Source organism: Arachis ipaensis, chromosome B2 (genome assembly GCF_059453495.1).
Source record: "Arachis ipaensis isolate K30076 ecotype BB chromosome B2, ASM5945349v1, whole genome shotgun sequence".
NCBI classification, from domain to species: Eukaryota; Viridiplantae; Streptophyta; class Magnoliopsida; order Fabales; family Fabaceae; genus Arachis; species Arachis ipaensis.
Window position 1 is genome coordinate 91,694,250 of NC_142437.1, and position 11,040 is coordinate 91,705,289.

Sequence of the window (11,040 nt, forward strand, 5' to 3'; positions counted from 1 at the left end):
CGCCATTAGAGGGTATCGGTGCCCTGTCACCCTTACAACCAGAGAGAAAACACAAGCATGCTTACATTCAACATTTTTCATCATTATTCATTTATCATATTCGTTAATTTATCATATATGCCTTTATACTCAGCCATAATCCATAATGGCTTTGCCGTAACTCGGCAATAACTCAGCCACCCGGCTCACAGTTCAATCCAGAACTAGCCAATTTATCAACATGGCTCTGCCGTATCTGGCAAGAACTCAGCCATCCGGCTCATGGTCCAATCAAGAACCAACCATTTATCAATAAATATAGCCCTTCGGCTCATGGCATACACGGTACTTCCACCGCCATCCTCCATATCTCATATAATCATATCTGATCATCATTGATCATAACCTTTTCCCTTGCTTCACTCGCAAGTTACCACATCCCCTAGCTCCTTCCTCATTGCTAGGCATACCATAATGATTTGATACATAAGGGGTGAGATCGGAGGCTTAAAAGTATGAGGTTTGGCTTTAAAAACTCAAAAATCAACTTTGGCATGAAAATAGGGCCACGCGTACGCGCACTCCACGCGCACGCGTGGATGGCCAAAAACTCATCGACGCGCAAGCGTCATACGCGCGAATGCGCGGGTTGAAAAATATCCAAACGGCGCGCAAGCGTCAGCCACGCGTACGCGTGGGTGCTCTTGCGCCCAGGCACAAAATTGGCACGACCCTGGCACAACTCTCTGGAAAATAGCTGGGCATTTGGTACAGCGCATCGACGCGCCCGCGCACACCACGCGCACGCGTGGATGGTGCTTTCTGGAAGAACGGCGCGCACACGCCAGGTGCGCCTACGCGCGTAGGGTCGTTCTGCTAAAAATTTTCTAAGTTAAAAGCTGCAGAATTTACATATTCAACCCCCAATCTTCCGACGGACATAACTCTCTCATTTTAAATTGTTTTTCACCCGTCCTTCGAACGGCATGGACATCCCGGATCCAATTTCATTTCTAAACAGATTTGGCAGAAAACAGAGATCCGTAGTCCAGGTTATGTCCCATCAAAGTATGCCCCAAAACCATGTTTCCATACAAAACCACAAAGTGCCATTTTCAAAACAAGTCATTTTCAACTCTTTTCAAAATCAATCAAAACATGCCAATTTCAGCCTTTTCTTTGAAATCAATCAAAATATACCAAAATCAACATCAAGCCTCCTCAACTCGCACGTTGACACTTTCTCAAACTCAAACACATTTACATATCATATACTCTTTCTCATGCCAAATTTCAACAACACTATTTCCAATCAACCATCATTATACATAATCAATATCGTACTCACTATCACGTGGCTTTACCCACAAATCAACCTTAATCATTCCTCAAGCATATATCACGACAAACATATCTCTAATGCATCATCATACCATCAAGGCATCAATAATCATAATCACATATATGACCATATAATATATCTCAACCAAAACCAACATACCTCATCTATATAATTGCACCCAAATTTACCAAATCCCATACCTCAACTCCTCAAACCTTATTATTCAATAACCAACCCAATCATTCATATATTCATTATCTGAAATTCATCCAATCACTTGTGTCATCATACAATGTACACATCAACTTACCTTTCTTACCTTTTTTCGGCCTCCGGCCCAAAATCCACGGCCTCCGGTCCAATATCATAATTTAAATGCATAAACCACAAATCAATACTCATTACCCAGTACATCAAATTCTCAATACACCAAGCATACAAGGCCACACAATTCTCAACCCAAATCATTAATTCACATTACATACCAACTATGCATATTAGCACCAACCATTTACACAATCCAAACTTAATCCTAGGGGCATCTAGCCTAGGAATTCTCATCACAACACACGGTACTTAAATGAAACTTAAACCGTACCTCTTGTAGCCAAACCAATTGATCCTCTTCTTTGGAAGTCTTCACCAACCTTAGCTTCAAGCCTCACCAAAGCTCCTCAAGCAATACCAATCTCCCAATTGTGCACCAACATCACCAAATACACTAACATAACCAATATCACATACATACATCAACCTAGGGCTCATAAAAATGACAAGTCACAAGGGTTTGAGCACTTCTTACCTCAGCCCATATGAAGTAGGGATAGAACCCACTTAGAATCCATGTTGGAGTATCCCTAAACACCCAAAATCACAAGATTTCAACACTAATTACCCAAAAACGTGCAACAGTGGGGAATTTCGAAAACTGGGCAGAGATGAATGGAATACTCACCACAAAACTTAGATAGAATTGTAGAGGATGAGAAGAGCGACGCGTGGCTGCAAACGGCTCGTCAATCGGAGCTCCGTAGCTCAAGTTATGGTGGTTTGAAGATCAAAGAGAGTTAGGTTTTCTCTCTTCTCTTCTCTCTTCCCAATTTCAGCGCCCAACACCCCTTCTTTAGGGCAAAATGAGCTGAAATGCTCATAACTAATGTTTATATATGTTGGGTCTTGGGTCCACTTAGGCCCGGTTCACTTATTTTTGCCCATTGACCCAATTTTGGGCCAAAACCTTTAAGATTAGCGCTCTAAATTGCACTTTAAATATTTCTACCTTCCCTAATTATAGTTCCTCATTTATTAATCTTATTTACCCATAATCAATTTCCTCAACTGTAGTACCAGACAGATCTCAGCCGGTACTGCCGGTCAAAATTCCACTGCGCGCTTTTACGCAGAAAACTATGTTTTCCGACTCGAAAAAATTCACTGAATCCAAATATCATATTTGAATTATCAAATTCCAATTGCCAAATCTTCCAACCATATTCGCTCTTATTTAACTTATTATTTAATTAATTTCGGTTAGACCGGGTATTACAACCCTCGCCGGGCCAGCGATCAAATGGTTCAACGCCCTCCCAAACGGATCCATAGCCAGTTTCCACGATATAACACAAAAGTTCATGGCCCAGTTCACCACTAGGATCACTAAAGCCAAACACCCCATCAGTTTACTAGGGGTCACATAAAAACAAGAGGAATCCACAAGAAAATACCTCGACCGCTTCAACGACGAATGTCTAACGGTCGACGGACTCACGGATTCCGTCGCTAGCCTTTGCCTGACCAATGGGCTAACTAACGAAGATTTTCGCAAACACCTCACCACCAGACCAGTATGGACCATGCATGAGATCCAGAACGTCGCCAAAGACTACATCAACGATGAAGAAGTCAGCCAGGTCGTCGCCGCCAACAAACGGCAGCACGGCAACACCCAACGCGGCAATTCGGCTCATCATTATAACCCAACACCCAAAGAGAATCAACGGGACCACCCCAGGCCGACCAGCCGACCACCAAGAATAGGCAAATTCTCTAATTACACGCCCCTGACATCACCAATTACCGAGATATACCACCAAATAGCAGATCGAGGCATCATTCCGAAAGCCCGACAACTCAGAGAAAGGACAGAAGGCAACAAAACCCTCTACTGCGAATACCACCGAGGGTACGGTCACAAAACACAAGATTGCTTCGACCTAAAAGACGCCCTTGAACAGGCCATACGAGACGGCAAACTCCCAGAATTTGCCAAAATCATCAGAGAACCGAGGCGCACGGAGAGAGACAAGTCGTCGGAAAGAGAAGGGCGTAACCCGAGAACCCAAAAGCAACCCCCCAGGGAAAGCCCAGAGGGATACCCGACCATCATAGTAAACGTCATCACAGGCAAGGACGTATCGAGCAAGTCAAAACTAACGATGAAGAAAGACCTCAAGGTAATGGCTGTCAGAAACCAAGCCCCAATCTCCGTGGCCGACAACACGATAATGTTCTTACCGGAGGACTGCCAACACGGCACCTCAGCCGAGGATGCCCCCTTCGTCATCTCGGCTAGAATTGGAACAGGCCTAGTACGACGAATATTGGTAGACACCGGGGCAGATTCGAACATCCTCTTCCGAGGAGCCTTCGATAAACTCGGACTCCACAACGACAACCTCCAAACACACCGCCACGGCGTCACGGGACTCGGGGACAACTTTCTCAAACCAGATGGCTCAATCACCCTCCCCATCACCATAGGAACAAGCAACCAGAAAAAGACAGTCCTATCTGAATTCGTAGTCCTAAAAGACTCCACAGCCTATAACGTGATTCTCGGAAGAAAAACAATCAACGACTTCTCTGCAATCATCTTTACCAAGTACCTCCTCATGAAATTCAGAACCGACGACGGCTCGGTCGGTACCATCCACGGAGACCGATAGGTCGCAACCGAATGCGACAACACCAGCCTAGCCTTAAGGAAAAAATCTCGAGATGCAGCCGGAATATTCCTAGCCGACCTAGATGCGCGACAAGACGGCCAACCCAGGCCAGAACCAGAAGGAGACATGGAAAAGCTACAAATAGGGCCAACCAAGGAAGAATACACCTTCATTAATAAGAACCTCCCATACGATCTTAAAGAAGAACTCTCCCAACTCCTGAAACAGAACAGAGACTTGTTCGCATTTACACCAGCCGATATGCCGGGAATAAACCCCGACCTAATGTCCCACCATCTAGCCGTGGACCCCAAAGCCAAACCAGTGGCACAAAGGAGAAGAAAAATGTCATCAGACCGAGCCACCGAAGTCAAAAAACAAGTTAAAGCCCTACTCGAGGCCAACTTCATCCGGGAACTCCCCTACACGACATGGCTAGCCAACGTCGTACTGGTGAAAAAGTCCAACGGGAAATGGCGAATGTGCGTCGACTACACGGACCTCAACAAAGCATGCCCAAAGGACGCCTTTCCCCTACCAAACATCGACGGATTGGTAGACGCTGCACCCGGTCACCGATACCTCAACTTCATGGACGCATACTCCGGCTACAACCAGATTCCGATGCACCGACCAGACGAAGAGAAAACAGCGTTCATCACCCCGGACGGGACATACTGCTACACAGTAATGTCCTTCGGCCTGAAAAATGCTGGAGCCACCTATCAAAGACTTGTTAACAAGATATTTCGAGACCTGTCCGGAAACAAATTAGAAGTCTACATAGACGACATGCTCGCTAAAACCGAATCCGGCGAACAACTAACCGACGACCTCAAAGTCATCATGAACACCCTACGAAAGTACCAAATGCGGCTCAACCCAACAAAATGCGCCTTCGGAATGGAAGCAGGAAAATTTCTCGGCTTCATGATTACACAACGCGGAGTCGAAGCAAACCCAGAGAAATGCCGTGCCATCCTTGAAATGACAAGCCCAAAAAACCTCAAAGAAATCCAAAAGCTCACCGGCAGATTAACGGCGTTATCACGTTTTCTCGGGGCATCGGCTCAAAAGGCAATCCCCTTCTTCAAACTAATGAAAAAAGGAACACCTTTCAAATGGGAAACGGAATGTGAAGAAGCTTTCCAACATTTCAAAAAAGTTCTAGCGGAACCACCAATCCTCGCCAAACCCCAGACAGGGGAAACACTTTACATATACCTCTCCATAACGGAGGAGGCACTCGCAGCGGCACTAATCCGAGAAAATGAGAAAAAAGATCAAAAACCCATATACTTCATAAGCAAAGTCTTACAGGATGCGGAAGCTCGCTACTCACGCATAGAAAAGCTAGCTTACGCACTCCTTATAGCCTCCCGGCGCCTACGACAATACTTCTAAACTCATTCCATGACGGTCCGAACCGACCAAGCGGTCAAACAGGTACTATAAAAACCCGACTTAGCGGGAAGAATGCTAGCATGGTCCATCGAACTATCCCAGTTCGATATCAAGTTCGAACCCCGATACGCGATCAAAGCACAGGCCATGGCTGACTTTATCGCCGAAATGACACCAGGAGACTCCACCCCCGAATCGTGGAAGCTACATGTTGACGGCTCCTCAAATACCACCTCCGGAGGCGCCGGAGTCATTCTCGAAAGCCAAAACGGAGTCGTGATCGAACAGTCAGTGCGATACGAATTCCCGGTCTCAAACAACCAGGCAGAGTACGAGGCCCTCTTGGCAGGTCTATCCTTAGCCAGGGAAGTCGGAGCAAAGGTCCTAAAAGTAAATACCGATTCTCAGGTAGTCAGTTCCCAAATTAACGGAGACTACCAGACACGAGATCCCCTACTCCAACAATACCTCGCCAAGGTAAACAAACTAAAGGAAGGATTCGAGCACGTTACCATACAGCACATTCCTAGGGAACGAAATGCCAGGGCAGACCTACTCTCCAAGCTAGCCAGTACCAAACCCGGACACAGTAACAAATCGCTGATCCAGGAAGTCGTCAAGACACCCTCCGTGTCAACAACGACCGACGCTCATCTGACAATCTCAAACCGGGGATCTTGGACCTACCCTATCCTGCAATACCTCCTCGATGGAACACTGCCACCAGACCCCAAAGAGGAAAAACGAATAAAAAGGGAAGCCGCCAACTACACCATTGTCGCAGGACAGCTATACAAACGCGGATTCTCGCAACCCCTGCCCAAGTGCATCGAACCCGAGAACATGGAGTACATACTCCGTGAAATCCACGAAGGCTGCTACGGTCACCACGTCGGGGGCAAAACATTAGCCCAAAAAATCATCAGAGCAGGCTACTTCTGGCCTGCGGTTATCCGGGATTCCATACAAATAGTTAAAAACTGCAACAAATGCCAAAGGCACGCCAATATTCACCAAGCCGCGCCGCACCAGCTCAGCACCATATCGGCAGAACGGCCATTCGGCACTTGGGGCATCGACCTCGTCGGACCCTTCCCTACGGCACCCGGCCAGCTTAGATACCTCATCGTCGCCATAGACTACTACACTAAATGGATCGAAGCCGAACCCCTGTCCTCCATAACGGCAACCCAATGCCGAAAATTCCTCTGGCGTCAGATCATCACCCGATTCGGGATCCCCGAGGTCGTTATCTCGGACAACGGAACCCAATTTACCGACAAAAAATTCAGAGAATTTTTAGAGGGACTACATGTATCCCACCGATTCAGCTCGGTAGAACACCTTCAGACAAACGGTCAGGTGGAATCCGCGAACAAAATAATCGTCAAAGGACTTAAAAAGCGGCTCGACGAAGCCAAAGGACTATGGGCCGATGAACTTGGATCGGTCCTATGGTCATACCGGACCACACCTCAAACAACAACAGGAGAAACACCTTTCCGACTAACATACGATGTTGAGGCGGTCATCCCGGTAGAGATCGGAGACCCAAGCCCTAGAAAAACGGTCGGAGGTAACGACGAGGAAGCGGAACGAGACCTCATTGATGAAACAAGAAGCATAACCCATCTCAGAGAGCTAGCCCTAAAGCAAAGAATCAGCCTGAGATACAATCACGGAGTCATCCGGCGAGAATTCGCGGCCGACGACCTCGTCTTACGACGAAACGACATCGGTCCCCCGACCCCAGGAGAAGGAAAGCTCACCCCCAACTAGGAAGGACCATATAGAATCAAGGCCGTAATCGGAAAAGGAGCGTACAAACTCGAACGGCTCAACGGCGACGAAGTCCCGAGAACATGGAACGCCGCCAACTTGCGACGATACTACGCCTAGAGCAACCCTCAAGGTCGCACCCTTGTCCTCATTTCTGTTTTTGTACTTCTCCTACCAGTTTACAAATTCTAAGTTTTTATTTCACCTAAGTTTTAAACTCGGGTACTCTTTCCCGCCACCAACGGAGGGTTTTAACGAGGCCCAACCATCAATAAAAATTCCATTTATATTTCCCTAAATGTCCTAAAAACGGAACGAAAACACGGCCACAACTGGGGGACTGATCACCCCCCAGGCCCAAACACGCGGATATCCACGAAAAAACCCGACCAAACGACGGTCCGAGGGAACAAAATAGCCTAAAACGGAATATAAAGAAGGCCCGGACGGCCCAGAAACAATATAACAACGGAACATACAAAAAAGCCCGAACGGCCAATAAACACTAATAAAACGAAAAGTTCGGTGTTCCAAAATCCCAAAATACACGGCCCTTGGCCATCCAAAAGTATCCAAAACACAGTCTAAAGAAAAATCCAAAAAGATAAAGATAGAAGGCTACTCGAGATCGACGATCTGGCCATCACGAACAGTCTTGAAGGCCCCCATCACGGACACATCCGCACCAGGAGCCAGCACTAAAGCCTGAGCCCTCATCGTCTCCTCGGTAGCCGCAATCGCACCCTTTGCATCAGCCAATAACTCCGCTTTCTCCCTCCTCAAGGCAACAACCTCGGCCTTCAAAGTCTCTGATTCACTGAGAAGCACAGCCGCCTGAGAACCCGCATCAGAAGCCCGTTGCCGCTCCTCCGCCAATTGAGAAAGAAGCGAAGTCTCAACCTCGGAAAGTCGGAGAATCTCCGCCCCGGCTTCCTCAGATGACTTCACCGCCTTCTCCCTAGCAACCCCGGCAGCCTCAAGCTCCTCCTTCAGCTTCGCCACCTCAGCCTGAGAATGACGGAGCTTCTTGTCCAACAAGCCAACTTGCGCCATCACGGGCTCGGCTTTCCGAACAACAACGGCAGATCGGAGAAGAGCACGATACACCGACTTAGCCTGGAACGAAACATCACAGCCATCAAAAAACGGCTCCGTCCCAGGCATCAAGTGTTGATCAATAAACCCCGGAGCATCAAAACGTCGGTCCATCACACTGGGCACCAAACCTTCATCCTCAAAGGTCTCGCTGCTCGGGTCCTCAGGCCTTCTTCTCTTCCGAGAAGCCTCAGCAGCCGTCACCACGACAACTTCAGGAGAGTTCGTAGGCCCTGGAGAAACTTGAGCCTCGGCCCGCACACCCGAGGAAACTACCTCCTGAGAAACTGGCTGAGAATCCACGGCAGGGTTAGAAACAGGAGTAGCCGGAGACGACGACCCCTCCTCCAGGGCCATCGCCGCCTTCAAACGAGCCAAGGATGTCAAGCCACCAGCCATCTCAACTGCAAACAATACAAAAAATCCCAAGTTACAAAAACGGGAAACAAAACATAAAAACCAAAGAAAAAACGGACACACACCAACGTATGACCGGCAAGCAACCGGATCACCCATCACGTCCCGGGGATTAAGAGGATGCTCTCCAAACAACTGCCACAAAACGAGAGCAATATCCCGCTCCTCCGAAGACAGGAACTCTTTCGAAACCCGAGTAAAAACCGACGGACCCGCCTTAAAATTCCAGTAAGTGGGAAACCGACGATCACCCTCCAATGTCAACCAAAAGGGATGATGTCCCTCCGCGGGACGAACCTTAAAATAGCCACTCTTAAAACCGTGAAAGGAATCCTCATACAAACCGAAAACACGACGATGGGGCTGAGCTCGGAAAGATACATACCCTTTCTTATGCTTCCCCTCCTTAGTCGGAAGAGTACACAAAAAAAGGAAAAGAAAAACATTTACTGAAACAGGTAGCTCTAAGAAATCACAAACAAGTTCAAAAGACCGTATCGCCGCCCAGCTGTTCGGATGAAGCTAGGATGGCGCCACGGAACACCGATTCAACAACTGCTGAACAAACGGAAAAAAGGGAAGCCGAACACCAAGCCGAGTAAACATCGCCTCATACACCCACATCCAATCCGGCACTGTCGGGGAGTCGAGATTGGTATAGCAAACCCTCTCGTCAACCCCAGGGAGGGCAAGCTCGTAGTGACGTTCGGCATCGCCACCCCCGCAAACAGCTCCTTCATCACGGAGCCGCTGGAGGTCAGCCTCCGTCATCCGTGACGGCGTCCCCCAAACATCACTGGTGACCCAAGAAAAAAGGTCAGGGACACCTCCCGCCGGGGCCACCGGAGCCCTCACACCCTCCGTCCGTCGACGAGCCATACCTAAAAGATCGACGAGCACCACCGTCAGCCAAACCTCACAGCAGAAAACGACGACGGGTAAAAAACCAAAAAACACCGCCACCGCACACCACCAATTATACGGTGGCACTCGCCCCAACCCTTTTCTAAGAACCCAACAGAACTATCTAACCACCATACAAACACCACAAAACTACTCTAAAACAACTACACTTAACAAAAACAAAAACAAAATACTGCAGAAAACAAAGCAGAAGAAGCAAAAAGAAACAAGAGAAATGCTAACCTGATAAATCGAAAGAAGACAACCCAAAGGAAAGATGTCGCAGAAGAAGACCAACCAAAACCACGAAAAGCGAAAATGAAGAATGGGAAATGCTCTGGTTGGAAAAAGAAGCAATAGAGAAGTAAAAGCAGAACGAGGGAACTGAAGGAGGAAAACCAAAACGGTTTTCGAAAAAAGCAAAATAACAAAACTACCCTTAGAGAGCAAAGCAAACGCAAGGGCAAAAAAGAAAAAGGGCAGCTTGCAATAAATACCCCCCTCGAAAGAAGGTAACGCCTCGAAGAACGCAATAGACGCGACTGATACGGAAGAGTCACGTCAGACCTAAACGGTCAGACGAATCTTCCACGATACGAAAACCGAGGCACCGACCTCATCTCAAAGAAATTAGACGGGCACCCGAGAAAAAATCGAGCCCATAACAAACGTCTCCCAGCGACAGACCGACCTCGCTCGCTCTCCCGCTGCGGGGGCAACTGTTACGGATCCAACCCACGGATCCCGCACACCCGGTTACCCGGTACAACCCGTTTCGACCCGAAGGCCCAGAACCGGCCCTTCCAAAGCTCCTAACCAACTTTCGAATTCAAACATCTCCCTTATCTTAGCCAAATAAGATAAGATAAGATATTCGCCATCACCTATAAATAGAGGACCCAGATCCCTTCAGGTATTCATTCATTCCACACATCTTCTACCTCTTAGATCCATTCTGACTTGAGCGTCGGAGTGTCTTTGCAGGTACCACCCCCCATTGCTCCAGGCAAGTGATTCGGCATCTGCCAAAACCCGCAAGTTCCCGATCCATCTCTCAACCCGTACCAGAGACATCTCGTACGTATATATATATATATACTCTACCTCTTTCAGCTTTTCTTTCTTCTTACTTTTTTGCTAAAGGAATTTTTCTTAATTATTTTCCTCCACTTTTGA

At 47.7% G+C, this 11,040-nt stretch overlaps 1 protein-coding gene across 1 annotated transcript; it reads left to right on the forward strand.

Moving 5' to 3' along the window:
- Nucleotides 1-5,817: 5,817 nt before the first annotated feature.
- Nucleotides 5,818-7,449, forward strand: LOC148574843 (uncharacterized). The gene is made up of 2 exons (XM_088505968.1): nucleotides 5,818-6,842; nucleotides 7,002-7,449. Exons 1-2 carry the CDS (start codon nucleotides 5,818-5,820, stop codon nucleotides 7,447-7,449), a joined length of 1,473 nt encoding a protein of 490 aa, XP_088362094.1.
- Nucleotides 7,450-11,040: the final 3,591 nt, after the last annotated feature.